Genomic DNA, 21330 nt, shown 5'->3' on the forward strand with positions numbered 1-21330 from the left:
ATACTGTTTTCTCATCTGATATTAGTGTATAAATAAATAATGCATTACACTTACATCCAATATTAATGTACAATATAATATTAAACTATTATTTTTTTTTAATATTATAATATCAACAAAATCAGTACCAAAACTTAATAATCTAAATATAAGCTAGTAAATATTATATGCAACTGATTCATATACGAAATTAATATAAATAGTAACGCTGGTAACAATAATAATGACATAATATCTATAAAAACATATATTTACATAAAGAACTACGATCATTTTATTTTGATTGTAACAAAAATGTGACTATTCACCTGTTTTATTTTTAAGTCGCTGAATAAAAATATATTAGAACAAAAATATAGATGTAGATACAGCGCCAAAATATCTTTAAAATTGTTAACAAACATATCTTTAATACTTAGATAGTAATACATCATTTAAGTTTATATTTTTATAATTAGTTTTCCATTTATTTTAAACTTTAATTTAGGGTTGTCATGATGGCAATGATTCAAATGAAACACCTAATCGTTTTTCAAGAGGAGATTTGTACTCCCAATTATCTCCTTTTTGAACAAACCACTATATGACAAGAACACAAAATAATTTTTATTAAAACAAAAGAAACCAATTATTTAAATTATTATATTATTATAAATTTTATTTACCCGTGGAGTCCAAACATCATTCCGTTCTTTTCGAATTTCAGCTTCATTTCTTTGTTTTTGTTCGATTTCAGCTTTTGCTTGACTAGCTTGATCTACATTATCAACTCTAAATAAATAAATAAAAGCAAAGTTCTTATGAATAGTTCAAATAAGAACTATAATGCATTAGAAAAAAACAACATGATATTTATGAATTTGTTTTTCAAATTATAAAATGAAAAAAGCAAGATGTTCAATTTAGATAGTTTCTTAACTCTCCAAGATTTAAAATTATAAGCTCCCATTGAACAAGTTTTTTGTCATTACATCATATTTTATAGGTATTCATAAAATCGTTGAAGACCATTAATTTATAACTAATAGTTCTACAAACACTTATTGTCCCTACTTTCTGATTTCAAAATAAAATGAATTATTTTCTAGAATAGTGATATACAACCTTTTTTCTTCGGCGGGCCACTTTGATAAAAAATTATCTTAGAACGGACCACCAAATATAAAAAATGAATAATATCAGTATTAATCTAATAATGTTATTTGGTACACATTGTAGGTATACAATAAACATGTAAGTATATATTGAATTTGTTCTTAAATATTTTATTGACTACTGAAAAGATTACAGATTGAGGTACACATTAATATAATCAGTGTGCACTTTTAAGTGCAGAAGTTATATCGTGAAATTTCTATTTGAAAATTTCAAATACACTCTATTCATATATGAACTTTAAGAATTTTAATAATCCAATTATTCTGATAAATATATAGTATAAAAAATAATTCAAACATTAGAAACTTCTTACAATACCCACTGAAATTAAATTTCTAAAAGCATATATTTGGATTTTTTAGTGTTTAAAAACTCTACTATAAACATATAATGTTAAATATAATAAAATTATTATCATCAAACTCATATTTTAAATTAAAATAAATATATCCAACAAAAATGAGTTAAATATCATTTGAATTATATTTAATATGAATTATTAGTTCCATATATTTGAAACTAAATTTAACTTGTAAATATGAGTCAATACTTGAATTTAATTTAAATTTTTTGTTTCATAAAATGTTAAATAGTTTTTAACTTTCAAAAAGATTTCAGTTTATTATAATTATTATACTCAAAATAGAGAAGCCAACTACAGCTAAAATACATTTTTTAAGAGCTTCAAATCAATAGAGAAATAAAGTAAATAAGAATCATTACTTGAGTCCTAGTGTAACTTCTTTCCAAATGTATCGAGATTCATTAGGATCTTGTTCCGCAACTTTGCGTACCCTCTTTTTAATAACATTGATAGCTTTTGTATCAACAAACATTTCAGTTTTCTAAAATAAAAACAAATAAAAATAAAATATTTAATATTATATTATAAACAATAATATCTTACTGCTTACAATTGTGTTTAGAAAAACACCAAAAAATTTTATTATAGGATAAATCAGTTTAATTAATGTCAGTAAAATTAATTGCTTAGTTACATTAATAAATTGTAAAATCATGATCAAGCTAATTTATGAATAAAATTAAAACTATTCATAACAGTTTCTTTCCTTAACATAATTTTATCAACATAAAAAATCCTAAAATTATATATATATATAATTATAATACATACTTATCATATTGTAAATTCAATACCAAAGATAAAAAATTAAGAACGTATTACGCCAATATAAAACTAATAAACAATATTTGATATTTTTGATGTACTAAAACTTACACCATCAGCCCATTTAGCTTCCATAGAACCATTCCATTCACCAGAAATAGAAAGAAAAGATTTTTTAGTCTTAGGTCCAAAAACTTCAGCTGTGATTCGATGCTTTTTTCCCCCATAGAATGGTTTAGTATGAAATTCTATATCACAATGATAACCTGTTTGTGGACATTTTATAGTTACAGTTCCACCCAACTCAATCCATGGTACAGTAAGAATTGACCTATTAAAAAAATTAAAATATCAATGAAACTGATATACTTTTAATATTTTCAATGTATCAAAATATTTACCTGCCATAACCACTTGGGAATGTAGAAATATATTCTTCTTTATGTTTTAATAATCTTACAATACCTTGTCCCACATGATGTACAGCAACAGATAAGCCAAGAAACTTAGACTTTGTCCAAACACTAGCACAAAAAGATACTTTTTTCTTCTTGTGTTCAGCATAGAATGCAGAAACTAAAAAAAAAAATTATTTTTTAGTAATTTTAGATATACTGGATGTATGATGCATGAAATAAATTGGGCAATTTTATGTATATTTTTATAGAATAAGTTGCATATATAAATTACCCCATAATTATTGTTTTATTATAAATACTTTTAATAGTTCTATATTATATATCTAAAAATGTTTATTTAATTATTTAATCTTACTGGGAGGATGATGAGAAACTTGTTCAGCAAGGAAAATTAATTGATCAGAATCTGTCCAAGGTAAAGGGTTATCTTCTTCAATGGATACATCATTTTCTGCATTCTTTTGAGATGTGATGTTATTTGATGATTCTGACTCTATTGCAATTCCAGGTACATCCCAATGACAACGAAATATTTCACCAAGGATTGGATTATAAGGTTTCTTTGCAACAGCAGAATTTCGACCAGCATGATATGAAGATAAATACCAACGTACTATTTGAACCATTCGCTCTTCTGGTGTTTTTAAGTCATTTGCTCTATCAAAAATAAAAATAAATTACATTAAATAAAAATAATTGGAACCATCAAATTAATTTTAAAGAATAACATTGATAATAATTGATTAAATGATAATAAGTTTTTGGTTATTTTAGCAATATAAATAAAAAGACTCACTTAAGAAATAAATCGGGATGAGCTAAATAATCAGCATACATTTCAAGCAATGAACGTCTTTCTAATATGAATGTTGGTAAAGCAACTTTTGTTAAGTCCATACCTATTTTTACCTGAGATATAAGATGGGTAACAACAGAACCTTGCATAGTAACTGAAACAAATTATATTTATAAATATGACAAACTTTTAAATAAATTATTTATTTTGAATTTTACCATCGGATTCATCTTGATCTTCATAAATAGCTATAAAAAAAAAAAAAAATGTTTTTATTAAATAAATTTGAAAATTATGCTTTACAATAAAATAAAAACTTTAATTATAACAGTACCATCATAATTTATAGAACCATCTGGATAAGTAGGTACTACATTGTCTTTACTATGGCTATCCTTTTTTTTTGTCATACTTGAAATGGTCCGGTCAGTAGAATCTAACGATATTTGATTTAAATCTGAAGATCCTGATTGAGTTAAATTACCACTGTTTTCAGTATCTGCATCAATTCCACTATATAGAAAAAAATACATATACATTATTACATGAAAATCCTTACGATTATTTTAAAAAGTATTATAAATAAAACTGAAATATTATAGTTTATTTCAAAAGGTAATAAATATATTTAATTAAGTGTCTATTGAACAAAATCTAATTGTGTATTAAGTACATAAAATACATTAAAATTATTTAAAATTAAACATACATAAACAAATAATTATTAAAATATTACATAGAACACTTAAATTAAAATATATAAAATTTAATTTTTTTAATTTATAAATAAAGTACTGATAAAATATTTCAATAAATTATTGATAAACTATTTAATTGATTGCAAAAATAAATGCCAATATTAATAAATAATAAACATAAATATAATTTCCATTTATCATTAGATATCAAATTATTTTAAATAAACACATAGGAATTATTAATTAATTAGTTGCACATATTATATAACATAGTGGTAAACAGTGATATATATGTAAAAACTTTTGGATCTTTTAAAATATTCTTGAGATTAAACGACTATTTGTTAAATTTAAAATTAGATATTTCATGCTTTCTAAATTAAATAATGAAGTAAAATATTTCTTAAATGTAAATATATCTAAGAAATATTGATAGTATAAAAAACGAAGTAGGTACTAAAAAAGAACATAAAAATGTACAAAATACTGATAAATTTATTTTTATTATGCTAAATCATACTTAATTTAATTAATAATTAAAAATAGTAAAATTTATAATAAAATTCAACATTATTATTTAACGAATGAGAAGGTAATTTAAATCATACATATATATTTGTATGTATAAAAAAATGTACGCCTTAAAATGTTATAAGTAATTTAATAATAATTATTAATACAAAAATGATGCTAAATTTTTAAAGGAATACAAATATTTATAAAATTATGATAAATATGTATAGTTGAATAAATTTGGAATGATTAAAACTTTTTATCTCAGTCAACAATTCCCTATAACATTTGAGTATCATATTTTCAAAGGTTTATAGAAATGTCATTAAAATCAAAATTTAATAATTAAGTAAATTTTCAACCTTTGGCTTTGGCCCATGTTGGCAGTTATTACTGATTCTGGATTCCCGGGTGAAGTATTAGCCCAATTCCAAAAACGAGAAATCATTGATACAATTGAACAGTTGAATTAAAAATTATTCATAGAAACAATAGTACATTATTCGAAAACAAAAAGGGTTGAGAAATATTAATCACCACTCACAGTTTAATAAAAGATAAAACAATAAACCTTTGACCAGTAATCGATTTTAATAAAATTTGTATATAAAACAAATATAATAATAATTACATAAAGTGTGATTATCTACGTAATGATAATAGTTCAAGGCCGACATCAGCTGATCTGATAATATTTGGTACTATAACCATGGTAGTACCAGATGAACGAAAATGGAGGGATTATTTAAAATTACGCGTATAATATTGTAAACTTTATATGCTCACCTAATAGGTATTCGGTTCTTATATTTTCGGCGCATTGCAGGTATAGGTTCTATTTTTCTTGGTTTTGACCATTCTTCTTCGTCTTCATAAGCATCATAAAAATCATCTTCAGACGAAGAATACGAAACATCTGGAATATCTATTAACATATAAATTTTACTTTTTGGTGATTTTTTTTGTAACTTATAATAATACATGTATTCAAAAAATATCAAGTTATAAAAATTACTATAAATTACCATTATCCATAGGCTGAGAGTCTCTTCTAGGAACTTCTTCACATTCTGCTCCATACTCTATACTACCTGTGTCTCCTGAAGATTACATAAAATAGGTAAAATAATATTTATCTAATCTAGAGTATATATAATGCATTTTATTCACCTTCTAAACTAGGAAAATCATAATCTGTGGATACAGACGTAGTTCTATATGATCCATTAACAGGGAATGCAGTATTCTAAGAAAAATTTGAATTATTTTATTTATATTGAATATTACATTGTTTTTAAATAAATTTAAGAAATCACCTTAGCTATTTGTAACATTACAATTGAATGCTTTACTTGGTCCATTAGTTTCTAAAAATATAATTATTAAAATAAATTTCATAAAACATTAAGCAATTATATATATATATATATATATATTATTGTTTTATATTAAAAAATCAATAATTATAAATGTATTTGTATATTATATTTTTAATATAATTTTGCAATCGATTTAAGAATAAATCCAAATAAAAAATGTTGAATTTACGAATTAAAAAGAAAAGAGAGCCTTTTGGTTGGATTTTTTAGTAAAATAATGCAATCATAAAATTGGTTTTACTTTAATAGATTTTCTGCTTATTTTTTATCTAATTACATTAAATCCCGATCTAGCATGTGTATATAAATAATAATATTTAAAATTATATATATTATTATTTTATTTATTATTATATATATTTTATAATATTTAGAACATATCAACATTTATAATTTAAATTTATAATAGAATTAGACGTGCAAAAAATATATACTTACATTTGTTTCTGAAATTATACATTCACAGTGTGCTTTATCTTCTTCACATAATGCATTCATTTTTACTCCTAAATTCTGAGATAGCAACACAAAACACAAAATATTATTATTATTATCATAAGAAGGTACTCATACTTAAATTATTCAAACCTTGGTTTGTTCAATAAGAAGCTGTAAATAAGCATCTGCTTCTCCCAATTTCTTATCAAAACTTTCCAGAGTAGGCACGACTGCATCATTAGTAACCTATCGAAAAACATTGATTCTTACACATTTTTAATGTTACACGGTTACATTATCATACTGCCACAGGTCTAATTTAAACTAAATGTAACATTTAAATATCACGATACCTTGATTCTCACGGTTGGTTTACAAATACTAAAACATCCGCCCATCATTCCTACGTTTATGCATTGAATATACACTACGCGCACATACATCAGTAAGGTGTTCTAATATTTTTGTATATATTTTACTTCAAACACACACACCAAATAAAGGTAAAGCAACATATTTATATAAACAGACTATATTCCATTTACTTAGTTGAAAAAAAATCAATAAACACTAGAGCTAAATGGTTCAAATTTCCGTTGGAAGACTGTATACATTATAAAAAAATACTGAGGCAATTAAGGTCAGAGTTGGATTAGTGCAACCAGTGTTGTACTATGCCTATAATGTACCTGCTTCTAAATAAGTAATTTAAAAGCTCTTTCAAAACATATATTTTCTTATTAAAAGTCTAAAAAATTAGAGGTTATTTTAAATAATACAAAATTGCTGAAATTCTTTAATATTTTTCAATATTTTACAATTAAAAAATATTTAAATTTACTTAAATTAATTATTATTAATATATGCTTTTATTTAAACATAGAAAGTACTTCATTGAAATATAATTTTTGTATAATAATTGAATGGATTCTGAATTTTATTTATAACATATGAAATTTATATTTCTAAAATTCTGAAAAAAATTGATTATTAATCAACTTACTAATTATATAACCAATAATGAAGTGTCTATTAATAAATTTCCATAAAATAATCAAACTAGGGTAATAATTTAAAAAATAAAAACAATTTTCATTAAAAAAAAATGTACAAATAAAATTTTAAATTATAAAGATAAAATGAGGAACCTAATGATAAATTGTAATATTTTTATCAGAAAACTTTATTGTTAATATTATTAGTTAAAAAATACGATAAAATGCAAGTACGTTATTTTAAATTATTGGAGTGTGCTCATGTAAGGTTTAAGGTGCCGTATCATAATAATCCCCAGACTTAATTTATTCCTTGTGTAAGGATAAATTGGCCAATACTAAAGAAAAATCTTATCAAAATAAATTGTTAAAAGAGAAATGACGTGATTGAAATGTGCCGTTTTCGACAAAAAATGTACCTTTCCCTTTACAGCCGATTCACTTTTCGACCAAAATCGTACCCTTCCCTTTTCGGCCAAAACAAAAATTTATATAATAAATTTAAAACAATGATGTACAATTGTTGTTGTTAATTATTAAAATATTAATATAAAAGAGAACGATATTTTGTATCTAGTTTTGATCTCTTATTGTAATGAAAATTGTTAGCATTTTTTTTTTTCGAAAAATCGGAACTTTAATTTTAAAAAATTTAGGACTTCGCTCGTTACGCCTATTGGCTCCACTCACAAACTCGAGTGCCACTGCGTGGCACTTTTCGGAGGGATGGGGCTTTGCCCCAAGAGGAATTATAGTCTAAGCCAGTGGTTGGCAACCGGCGGCCCGTGAGTCGCATCCGGCCCACACGTCTCTTTTATACGGCCCGCATTAAATTCCAAAACTAAGATATTTCATTGTATATCATATCAATTTAGTGTATTATCTGGCCCATGAATCCTTTTTAATTTGTGAATGTGGCCCAAGGGTCCAAAAGGTTACTGACCACTGGTCTAAGCCTATCATAGTTTTTGTACAAGCCTTGATATTGTTGCAAATGAGATTATGCTCTGTATGTGAACCTAAAACCTCGCAACGCGAGTAAAACCCTGAATTAGAATATATTATAGTAGTTTACATCATAAGCAAATATTGTATATCATTATTTTATTATTTTAAATGTATTATATTATTTTTTTTTTTTTTTTGATTGAAAAGTGAATCGGCCGAAAAGGGAAAGATACATTTTTGATTGAAAACGGCCATGCCCTTCATTTTATACCTGTTCATGTAAAAATAAATTATTAAAACATTAATTTTAAAATACTTACTTCTGCCAAAAAAGATATTAGTCACACAAAAAAAAAATGAAAAATTCGGTATCAAACGTACATCTACCTAATACTCAACATTTTGATCAAATCGAATAGTCTTCGATAAAGAATTTATTTTATTTTTTTTATGATTAAACATAACTATTTAATTTATTATAAGTTTCGTTTTATTGAAATTTATATTCCTTAATTTTAAAACTCTAAGTATATCACTTGGTTTGAAAATAATTATACAAATGGAATAAGTAATACTCTTGCTGAGTTATTTATTCCTACAATTAATTTTTTTTTAATTTAAAAAGAAGATTTAAAGAATAATCGTTGTAACTGAAATTTATATATAAGTACAATTAAAAATATCATATTATTATTTAAAAAATTATTTTTTAATGTGTACAAATCAGTTGATTAATGCCCTTTGTAAGTTCAACTAAATGCATAATGTTAGTAATACATTTTTAAGTAAAACATGAAAAACTATTTGTTAAAAAATGTTTATATTACGTAATAAAATTGTTATATGTTTCCACGCGCTTCAGTGAATAATTAGTGACCATGGAATAATTTTATGACACTCAAATAACTCAAATTTAATCAATAATTATATTTATTTTGATATTCTATATTTATTAATCATTTATTCAAAATATTCAGCTTCACAAAAGTTAAATTGAAGTATTTTAGTACCATATAATAAGTATCACAAACTCCGATGTTCTAGATAAATTTCAAAATTGTTATTTATTAAAAATTTATGACAACTAGATACGTTAGTAAAAATATACATAATAGTTTTTAGCACATAATCTCTTGCCAAAAATATCTTAATAACACCTGTATTCAAGCTATCTGCGCCTAGTACTAATGATTGAAACCTGACCAGTAACCACAGGAGATGAAAATAAAATAAACATCTTCGAAAGAAAAGTAGTATTCTGAATATATGGTTAAAATGGAATACGCAAAAAATTAAAGCAATAAATCAAGAAATAAATCAATAATTCATAAAACCTATTAAAATAATACATTTGAAAAGCAAAAAAAAAAAAGAGATCGTAAGCTGAAAACAAAATATTCGTCCATAGACTGAATGGAAAAAGCCCAGGGGTCACCCTAGACATAGATCGGGTCTCGTCGAAATTTCCCAAGGGGCAAAAATTGAAAATAACGAAAGCCATGATATATGGAGAAAGTCAGTGGAGGTAGAATAAACCCTAGCAAAAATACCAGTTAGATTAGATCCATTCATTGTTAAATATTTAATAGTTCAAAACGCTTAAGAGGAAAAAATATTTTATTAAATAATTTACCTTAAAAACTAACAGTTAAAAAAATTAATCTTACTATAGCTACATTTTCAAAAGTTCTGTTTAAATAAAATTTAATTTTATAAACTTTGATCAAAAATATAAATGGACGATAGCGGTTTTACCTCATTTTATTTTGGTATTTTCGTCATGAAATTTCAAATCTTGTGACTATATGTATATATGAAATGTTTGAAGCATGAAGACATCGATTGTTTTCAGAAAAAAAATTAACATAAATAAAATTAAAATTCTCTGTGCTTTGTTCAAAACATTTTCAATTGTATTGAATTATTTATTTTTAATTATTTTTCTTATTCTAGATATCCCACTAAGTACGTGATTTATAAAAACAAATACTTATAACATTTAATAATTCATAGTGGTCTACGATCTACAAAACTAATAATTTGTGATTTAAATTACATTAGGAGTTGAAGTTGTAATTAATATGAAAAATACTACAATATGACGACGATAATGATGTTTTTGTACTTTTTTTTTTATAACACAAGTAAAATAAATAATTCAATACAAATAGTAAATTTAAAAAAATCTATTATATAAACCGTATTCATTTGTTATCGTAATTTATTAACTTGATACCTGTATTTGATTAACTCTATATCCATACAACTGTTTTTGTATGGTATCTTCTAAAGCACGTATCCAAAACTCGCGGTCAGCACGAGTCCTTGCTTGAAAATGGAATGTTTTGCCATCTACAGTTACAGTAAATGTAAGATTGTCTTCATCGTCAATACCAATCATGGCTCCTTTCAAACGTACACAGCCCCGGCGTACACCACGGACCATTTTTTCCCGAGACTAAAATAAAAAACACAGCTTAGTCTATACATATTTGTTTACGTAAAATTGCAATATACGATGATCAAAACTTAAAACACAGCTGAACAATGTATTATGATAGACAAAAAGGAGCGTTTTAACATTAAAAAGTTAAAACGTTGATAACACATACATAAACACTGGTGAATAGGATTTAGGTACATTTATTAATTGATTTTAATATTTAACTATTGTAATTAATACACTATTGTACATTGACTATTATACATAATATTTTTATTAAAATACTCATTTTTATAATTCAGTCTAATGATTTTTTCAATAATATGACACATTGTTAGCAATGTCACTTCAGAGGCATATAGTTTGAAAATATTGATAATAAAATTAAATAAAAAATTTCATGTCAAGTAAAAATGATAAACAACTAATTATAAATGATTCAAATAAAAGTTATTGTTGTAGTCGGAATACTATCATAAATACAATTATTTCATAATCAAATTTCAAATAAGATATTTTTTTCTAGAAATTATTTATGAACAATAATTAAAATAGTTACCCAAATAGTTTATTCCACATATATTTATTATAATTATTTTATTATCTAATTATATTATATCCATGGTATTTAATTCAATGGTTCTATAAATAATAAATACATGTAACAATAGCTATTGAGTTATATAACAATAAGCAGGTAAATTGATTATAATTTTTGAACAAAACAAAAATGTATTTTATAAAATATGACAACATTGTGTATTGTGGATACATTTATTTGAATGTGTTTTATGTAAAATCATTTATGAATAAGAAATTTCACATAATTTTTCTTTTTTTTAAATGCATCGAATATTGTTTATTTAAGATGAGTAATAACTAGATAATAATGAATTATTACTCATCACTCATTAGTCATCATAATAACAATAAAAATGGATTTTTTAAAAGGAATGTTTTGAGTTAGAAATATTAATTGGACATAATGATTTATAAAATACGCATTGAAATGTCAAACACATTGATATACTATTATATTCTATGAGGAAGTAAACAACAAATTCCCAAGTTAAGATATTAATTTGCCAAGAATACACCTTTTTATTGTTACGTTTTTAATAAAAATATGAATAAAATTTAATTATTCCGATTTCATTTTTATAAATTTAAAAATATAAGTACAATTTAAATTTTACTTTCAAAGTATTCCAAATTATTGTATATTTTATGCTAAACAAAATTTAACAAAAATAAGTAATTCAAGTATAAGAAAAATGTGTTAAATATATTTTCACAGTAAAAAATTATTTTTTTCTCGCGTAATTTACTGGAATACCCAGTTTAAAGTTATCAGTAAAGGTCTTTGACCTAAAATTTTAATTCATGAATCTTGATGAGCAGGAAATAATGTCTTCTTGAACCATGAATAGTATTGCATAAATTATAAGCATTTTCCCGGACCTTTTATCAGAACCGCAAAGATGACATTACATTGGTCAATAAGAGAATATGATCGATGACACGTTAGTAACTAGTTAATATTCTTAAAAGTTTAAACATAGTTTTAGATTTCTCTTTAAAGCTAATATTTTTGAAACTTACTTCAATAGTACTAATTTTTATGATAATAATTTATAAATTGATATAATAACCATTGATGGGTGTTTTTTAAACTAATTTTAAATTTTTATTTTTTTTAAACAATAAAACTATAAAAATGGTGTTGGCGTGGTTTGAGTTCCTTGACAGGCAGTTGGATCCTGGTAAGAATTTTGACTTTTATTAAATTTTAAAATACTATTATAATTTACATATTTTAGATTGGAGAACTAAAGATTGGCCCATAATGTCAACTACTGCAATTCCTGTATTATTAGCTGTAATATACATTATTTTTGTCAAATTTGTTGGTCCCAATTATATGGCTAATAAAAAGCCATACTCGCTCCGAAAAACTTTAGCAGTCTATAATTCAGCACAAATATTGGCTTGCATATTTCTTACCATGGAGGTAATTTTTATAAAATAATACATTTTTAGGGCAGTCATTAACTCAGTATTTTTTTTTTATTTTTATATTTTTACTTATGCATTAAAACTTTCAATAATGATTGATTATTTGTTTTTATATAGTACTTCAAAACAAAACCAAAAATGGGGTGTGATCCATTAGATTCATCTAATGATCCAGATGCACTATACGTAAATAACCTATACATTATTAAATATTAATAATAATTATAGAGTTCCTCATTCATTCCTTATTCATACTAAATTTGATTTTTTTAGGCAGCTAAACTAGTATGGTGGACAACGATTTTAAAACTATCTGAATTAATTGAGACTGTAAGCGTTTTATTTACTATAGTATTTATTATATTATTTATTAAGCTATTTATTATCAATAGCATATAGGGTTACAATATAAATAACATTAATTATTTAATGTGTTAATATTTGTTCGTAGGTTTTTTTTGTACTCCGAAAAAAACAAAATCAAGTTTCTGCACTTCACATATATCATCATGTTACGACTTTTTTTTTAATATGGATCGCTTCAAGAATAAATCCAGGTAATTAAATTGTGAATTTAATATAGAATTTCTAGAGATTATCAAGTTATAAGTTTACTAAAATATAACCAAGATGTCTAAAACGATAAATATAGAACACAATAATATGTTGCATACTTGTATAAAATGTTTTTGATACAGTGAAAAATCTGTCATAAGAGGTATGTGAGTTAAGTGGGTGTCATTGAAGTTAGAAATAATATTATCAGTATTTAAAAAAATAATCTGAACATTATTTAATATTTGAATTGATAAATCAATAAAAAAATAATCCATAATCCCTAATTTTCTCCTAAATTAAGTATCTATCGATTATTAAATAGAAGAAATAATAAGTTGTGTTGAAAAAAATTACGATCGATTTCTATTGATAATGATATTACTACTTTCAGTTTCCATTATTATGAAATCAATTTGAATGCAATAAAGTACTAAAACAATTATAATTATACTAATATATATATTTTTCTATATTTTAGGTGGAATTGTTCGGATACCCGTAATGCTTAATAATACGGTTCATATGGTTATGTATTCATATTACTTATTATCAGCCATGGGTCCAAGAATACAAAAAAAGATTAACGATTACAAAAAATACATAACTATTATGCAAATGGTACGCAATATTAAATATTTACGTTATTACAAAATAATACGCATGCATTGATATTTGTAATTAGACCAAGGAATAGATTTTTACAGGAACATTTAAAAAACATGAGTTTTTTATGTTCTTGTAACAGTAGTATAGCCGACAATTTTTTTTTGACGTCAAAGTTCTTTGGAATATATGTGCATAAAAATAACATAGTTATTCATACAGTTATTAGCATATTTTATGTTACTACTTTAATACAATCATACATATATTTAATGCCTGACCCTTGTTTTTTTAGGCACAATTTTGTTTCTTGATCGTCAATTCAATATTTTATTTGGCTCCTGATTGTCAAGTACCTAATCTTTACGCAATGATATTCATACCAAATGTATTTATTGTATTTTATATGTTCTACGATTTTTATAGAAAATCGTATACAAAAAAACCTATAACTCACCAAAATAGTAAAAAAAATTTAAATATTAATAATAATAATAATGTTATTAAAATAAAAGAAAAGCTTTAAATATTATTACTGGCTATAAAATCAAATAAGAAAATTTATTTATAAATAATTTAACTGAAAGGCGTTATTAAATAAAATAAAATGTACAATTTTACAAGATAAACCTATTCTTTTATAAGTACTAAACGATTATAATTTTAGAGAATTCTGTAACTATTATATATCAATTTATGTATCATCATCATTATTTATTTTAATTTTTAATGAAAAAAATATAATTTAATTTACTATAAAATATTATCACATATATTTATACAAATTACAAATTAATCATACATACAAATAATATTTCAATAAATAATTTTTAATTTATAACAAAAACGATCGAGTTAATAATCTAAAATTTTTATTTTTAATAATTATTTATAACTGTAAATACTTATTCTAAATAAAGTAATTTTCAAATATTACCTATTAGAATTAACGATTTAAATATTATACGGATTTTTACCATATTATCGAAGAGGTACTTAAGCAATAACAAAATACAAACAATTTACATTATATTTAGATTTAATTATATTGGTGTGGTAAAAACGTTGTTTATAGTTCAAGTAAGAAAATGCAATTTATCTTATTTTAAAAAAAATACCATAACTGAATATGAATTTATTTATTCAAAATATTTAAATTTAAAACTGAAACTTGAATTTGATTTTAATTGTATAACTATCCATAAATCGAAATATTTTAAGATCATAGTCGCACACGATGATATACTAGTTAATTTTTTCATAACTAGTTTACAATAAATACTCCGTAATTAGATTTAATTTTATGTACAAGATAATGTTATCATTATAATTATTAATTAGTTATTAAAATATTTTAAGAAATAATTAAATTACTTGTATATAAGTTAATATTAGTATTTATAATAAATGTTATCCGTCATATATTATGTACCTATAAAAACAATTAGAAAATATAATTAAACTCAAAATTAATGTTGTTTTTATTAAATATTCTATATTTTCTATAATTCTCTTTATAATCTGTTGGTGGGGAGAGGGGTTATGAATTTGGAAAAAATAAGCATTTTCTACAGGTGTTTGGTAGATATTTAGGGATAAGGAAGTAAGATTAAGTTAGGTTAATGAGTAAAATATTGAAATTACAAATTAAATGTTTAATTTCTATTTCATATTGTGATAACACAAAAAAAATTATTACACAATCAACTATCGAGAAATCGTAGTAGCAAGATTACTGATGTTTTAAAGTTGAACGGAACAATACAAAACGTTCCATATTGTCATGTTATTATTGTTATCAATTATGATACGAATAATATTCACATTTCATATCAATTAGTCATTTCACGTCTTCAAGATAAACTATTTTTTTCCTACGTAGAATTTGTAAAAACTTCAGAAAAATTTCGGGTTTGGGAGGGGGTCATAACCCCCCAAACCCCACCCCTAATTGCGCCACTGATAATACATATCATAAATATATATGTGAAGGATGTACAATTGTACAATGATACGAATGATAATAATGATTTTCCTCTTTTTTGTGAACAAACTTTAGGTTATAAGCACTTAACATTATATTAAACATTAAGTACACTTCGTACTCATTACTATCATAGCAAGGAACTGCAAGTCATTGAATAATAAAATCAAAAGCACACGTATTGAATACTAAATAATTTCTGTTGTCTAACTTTATGGACTTTATGGCATATTCGTATAAAAACGATGCATAAAAGATTTGCCAAAAAAAAAAAAAATGTCAAAATTTCTAATTGTTAATTTGGTGAGAGACTATAGAAATTAACACACAAATAATTTGATGATAAATTCTGTGGATATGATGTATGAACGCTGTGGCGGACTGACCAGAGAGGCAAAGGGGCATCTCCTCCCAGGCCCACGATAGTGTCATATTAATAAAAATTAAATATACTCGTATAAAAAATGCAAAATTAAAATACAAAAGAAAAACACCATTCAATTATTATTATAATATCTAAAAATACAATGTTATTATGGGGTTTTAATGACGAATTGAGCACTATTAATTAAAAAATATTTAATAGTTGAAATAAGATAATAGTTATAGGTCCAGCTGATTAATCCCCAGGGCCTATCAAGAGCCAGTGTGCCCCATCACAAACGACCGGACGTCTTGCAAATTCATGAAAAAATTATGCATAAACAATTGACTCAAATTTTTTTTCGAAATTCTTGTTTTGAGTGGCCGTCAAAAACAACTAAAAATTTAAGGTGGCCCGTGAAGAAATTGATTAAATTTCTAGATCACAAATTCAAATTATTATAGCTATTGGCTACGTGGTATTAAAATATTTTTTTATTACAATACGAGAATAAATAATACTTAAGTATAAATATACATAACATTGATATTTTCAAATAAAATAGTAAGTTAAACATTTTGCAGCAAAGTTGTTTAAAAGTTTTTTATTTAAATGTTTAAATGTTGATTGTATATACATATTATGTATAGGGTTAAGTATTACAAATATACATATATATACGGTAGAAATGTAACAAGCAATTGTAGATAAAATAATGGTTTTTGTTTTACATGTGATAATATTACACAGTAACCTAAATGTTGTTCCGATAGGAAATTACGCAAATCAATGTACCTATGAAAAATAATATTACAGACTTATTATGTTAATTACATTAAAAATAGGAAGGTGGGGGGGTATAAAAATCTATTTAAATAAAAAAACATTCACTTCACAAGAAAATACAAGTCGCGTAGGTGGTGACTCTGGTTTAATTAAACTATCGGGAAACCACATTTAGAGTAGTTTAAATTTAGATTATTTATTGTTCAATACATTTTAAAACAAAATTTAATTTATGGAGGTAACGAAAGAATTTTTTGAAAATTTAGATGCATTTGTTGATCAGTATGGAGGTAAGTAATCTTTTATAAATGTTTTATCAATGAAAAATAAAAGCAATAACCTATTAATTAGATAAAAATCTTTAAATTATTTTAAAAAAATTCTAGGGAAATTTATATTATATACAAATATTATAATTTTTCAGTTTAAAAATAAACTAAAATTTAGTAAAAATATTATTAAAATGAAAAATGTTGTAAAATAGGAACAATAATATAAATACCTACTAAATTAATTTAAACAGATAATTTCAAGAATTAACAATGTATTAATCAAATATTTTATAACATATTCTAATTATTTTTATAAATAAATTAAATCCATACATTTCTATTAATGGATATTATAATTTAGATTAAAACAATATTACCTAGAAAGTATTAATATTATCAAATTTTTATCACAAAATAAAAACAAAAACCTTTATTATAAACTTTTCAGATCCTAGAACCAATGATTGGCCTATGGTTCAAGGAATCACGACAACATTAGCATGTGTTTTGGTTTATTTATACATCGTCTTATATTTAGGGCCAAAATTTATGGAAAATAGAAAGCCGTTTAAGATACTATCAATTATTAAAATTTATAATTTAATTCAACTAGTAGCATGTATATATATTTTTTACATGGTAGGTATTATTTTAAGTTGTAGTTATTTATTTTCAATGTAAAATGTACATATATACTTAGAATTACATTATTTAAGATTTTGATATCTGGGTGGACAACTAAATATTCTCTAGGATGTGAACCTGTCGACTTTAATGCACCACATTCAAATCGAGTAAGTCACAAAAACCATGAGACTAGGATAGTTCGATTATATATGTGTATGTGTGTGTGTGTGTATTTTCATTAAATTACCAACAATATTTATTTTAATAGATTGAAATAACATGTAACAAATAAAATGTTGAGTTTATTTTTAATTACCTACTTATACAAAAAATAATAATTATAAAATAATAAATATTTTTGTATTCTTAGTTGGCAAAACTTTTTTGGTGGACATACATGTTAAAGTTCGTTGAATTTGTTGAAACTGTAAGTATTAATTTGAAAATTATTGAGCTCAATAGTGAATTTAAAATTTAATTTAGGAAAATTTTAGAATCTACAGTAATATAAAGAGTAAAAACACATAAGGATAGATTAAAAAGATTTAATTTGTTTTTTTCATAATTTCAAAGTAAAATATTGAAACCTACTTACATATTTATTAATCTTTTGATCTCAAAAAAAAAAAAAAAAAATATTTAAAATTAACAAAATAATATTTTTATTAACTGAGAATAACAATATAAAACAACCTTAAGGTCCCATAAATAAAGTTTACAATGATTTGTCCTAAACTTAGATAAAGCTTAGATTTCTATCAATTAATTTTAAGGTTCTTTCTGATTTTCATTTCTTGAATAAAAATATTCTTATATCTCAGGTAATTTACTTACTCTATAAAAACTTAAACGGTAAACATTTTTTACTTTTTTAAATTTCTGGTTATGTTGGTTTTAAACAAATCAGAAATTGGAATTAAATTTATTACCACCCATGAATCATTTTACGTGTTTTAAATTAAGAGACACATATTGTCACAGTTACCAATATAATATATAATGCTGATTATATTGTATTACATAAATATCAACACTTAAAATATTAATACATTTCTTTTTTTTATTATAAGAATAAGCTCACGAGTGATCAGTATTATCTATTAAATAACTGGACTGCAAACATATTACTTGTATTATTTTAAATTTTCAATATATTCTATAATACAGCTTGTGTGACATTCTACTTGTTATTCTGAAGCAAAATGAATGTGTTAATTTATTTTTTGTTGGAAAAAATTAACCAAGTTGAAATTATTAATTAAAAATTCCTAATAAATTATACCTATGTTTATGAATAGCATAAGTTATAAAGTATTATACAACATTATTGACAGTTGTATATTAACAGATTTCAAATTATTTAATTTTAGGCATTTTTCATACTACGCAAAAAAACAAAACAAGTTTCTGGACTTCATATTTATCACCATGGATCCACATTTGTTCTAGCATGGGCTGCAGTGAAATTCTTCCCAGGTTAAAAAAGATTACTTTAAGTTAAATATCTTATTGTACTTTATTTGTTATAGGTGGTATGGCTTCATTTCCAATTTTGGTAAATTCTGTAGTACATATTATAATGTATAGTTACTACCAAATTTCAACAATGGGACCACAATGTCATAAATATGCATCAAAATTTAAAAAATATGTTACAATTATCCAATTGGTAAATATTTAAACACTTGACTATAATTAAATACTTGGACAAAATATTTGATTCAAATTTACAATTGTAGATTCAGTTTGTAATTTTGGTGGTTCATACATTACAAGTTATGTCATCAAGTTGTTCCATGCCTAATTTTTATCTATATGGAATGCTGCCAGATATCATAGTATTATTTTATTTATTTTATAAATTTTATAGAAATACATATGATACTAAAAAAAAAAATCTAGATCATAAATTTGGAGAAAAAATCAAATGAAAACATAGTATAGTAGCTTGTAAAGTGAATACCTATTAAAATAATATGGACATGTTTTATGTAATTAAAAAATGAGTAAACATTTGAATAAATCTAAAATGAACTGTAAATTCATTCATTTACCTATTTTTCTAGAATACAGTACAGTATATATTTTTATAATTAAAAACTTAAAATGTATAAATAAATAAATAAATAAGTGCTTAGCCTGAAGTATAATTATATTTGTAATGTATGACCAGTTTCATATAAAAAAATCATAATCAGATATTATCTAACTCAATAGAATTGTGATTAAATAAAATAAAATTGAGTCACTATTTTATTGACTTTGTATATACCTGATGATGAATTTTTAATTTGAAAATGGTTGTACATTACAAATATAATTATACTCCAGGCTACGTACTTATTTATTTTTTCATTTTTATGTTTTCCTTTTTACATAATTAAATAGATACAATAATAGTTTTAAATATTAATTTGGAATGTTATTGACAGTAATGAAATAATACAATAAAAAAATTTAAATTCTCTATACATTTCAAACATAAAATTATAATTTTTTCATATACATTTTGGGCTAGTTGATAAATAAAATAATTACTTTCATCATAGATTTTAAGTCTAAAAATTAATGCTTTTATAAAAATTAACATTTTAAAGAATATTAACTAATACTTACATTCGTAATATGACAAGTTCAAATATGATGTAATAATTATGTGTTTATTATTTTTAAATAAATGATACAAGAGTTTATTCATTAAAATAGATAAATCTAAAATTATAATTTTTCTCAAAAACAGTGTGATATAATAATTATTGAAATTATTCACAGAACATATTTATTTTGTAGCTTACCGTATAATATGATAGTGTCCCTGAAATATCATCAAGTACACACCAACGATACTGCCATCCTTTAACAACATTTGTCCATTTGCTCAATGTACCTTCCATTCTAGTTCAATAATCAACAATAATTAAAACTATAAATACTAATAACTACTGGAATTTATAATTGTTTGAGTCTATATTCATAACATATGAGTAAAAAATAGTTTAAATATTTCATTATATTTCTAAAAAATAATGTACAAGAAAAAAATTTGCTACTGTAATTTATTGTAATACTAGTAGTAGCCTATCGTGTATTAATCATATTAAATAAAAACATATAACTAAAAAAATAAATATATTGCACTGATAACAATATTTATCTATAGTCAGTAAAGTTTTTATGGTAGGTATTAGTTACAGAATATAACCT

The 21330-nt window shown here is 23.4% G+C and overlaps 3 protein-coding genes across 4 annotated transcripts; 2 read left to right on the forward strand and 1 right to left on the reverse strand.

Annotated features, from left to right (window-relative positions):
- Positions 1-250: 250 nt before the first annotated feature.
- On the reverse strand, positions 251-21105 carry LOC112689120 (oxysterol-binding protein-related protein 9). 2 transcript variants are annotated; one of them, XM_025562649.1, is made up of 17 exons: positions 20922-21105; positions 10710-10931; positions 6681-6776; positions 6531-6605; positions 6030-6080; positions 5884-5959; positions 5739-5813; positions 5500-5638; positions 3837-4015; positions 3721-3750; positions 3503-3656; positions 3062-3363; positions 2689-2863; positions 2399-2618; positions 1882-2003; positions 666-771; positions 251-579 (listed from the first exon to the last, which is right to left on the reverse strand). In XM_025562649.1, exons 1-17 carry the CDS (start codon positions 21018-21020, stop codon positions 493-495), a joined length of 2208 nt encoding a protein of 735 aa, XP_025418434.1. In that variant the 5' UTR covers positions 21021-21105; the 3' UTR covers positions 251-492. The 2 variants fall into 2 exon arrangements, with proteins under 2 accessions (XP_025418434.1, XP_025418435.1); XM_025562650.1 differs by lacking the exons at positions 251-579; positions 666-771 and having other exon boundaries at positions 1878-2003.
- On the forward strand, positions 12402-14627 carry LOC112689121 (elongation of very long chain fatty acids protein AAEL008004-like). The gene is made up of 7 exons (XM_025562651.1): positions 12402-12679; positions 12737-12927; positions 13050-13118; positions 13206-13262; positions 13384-13489; positions 13969-14108; positions 14389-14627. Exons 1-7 carry the CDS (start codon positions 12634-12636, stop codon positions 14617-14619), a joined length of 840 nt encoding a protein of 279 aa, XP_025418436.1. The 5' UTR covers positions 12402-12633; the 3' UTR covers positions 14620-14627.
- LOC112689122 (elongation of very long chain fatty acids protein AAEL008004-like) lies at positions 17318-20156 on the forward strand. The gene is made up of 7 exons (XM_025562653.1): positions 17318-17517; positions 17948-18138; positions 18216-18293; positions 18497-18553; positions 19497-19602; positions 19656-19795; positions 19866-20156. Exons 1-7 carry the CDS (start codon positions 17460-17462, stop codon positions 20055-20057), a joined length of 822 nt encoding a protein of 273 aa, XP_025418438.1. The 5' UTR covers positions 17318-17459; the 3' UTR covers positions 20058-20156.
- Positions 21106-21330: the final 225 nt, after the last annotated feature.

The sequence above is a fragment of the Sipha flava genome, unplaced genomic scaffold (assembly GCF_003268045.1).
Source record: "Sipha flava isolate LNK unplaced genomic scaffold, YSA_version1 42_pilon_pilon, whole genome shotgun sequence".
In the NCBI taxonomy this organism is placed as follows: domain Eukaryota; kingdom Metazoa; phylum Arthropoda; class Insecta; order Hemiptera; family Aphididae; genus Sipha; species Sipha flava.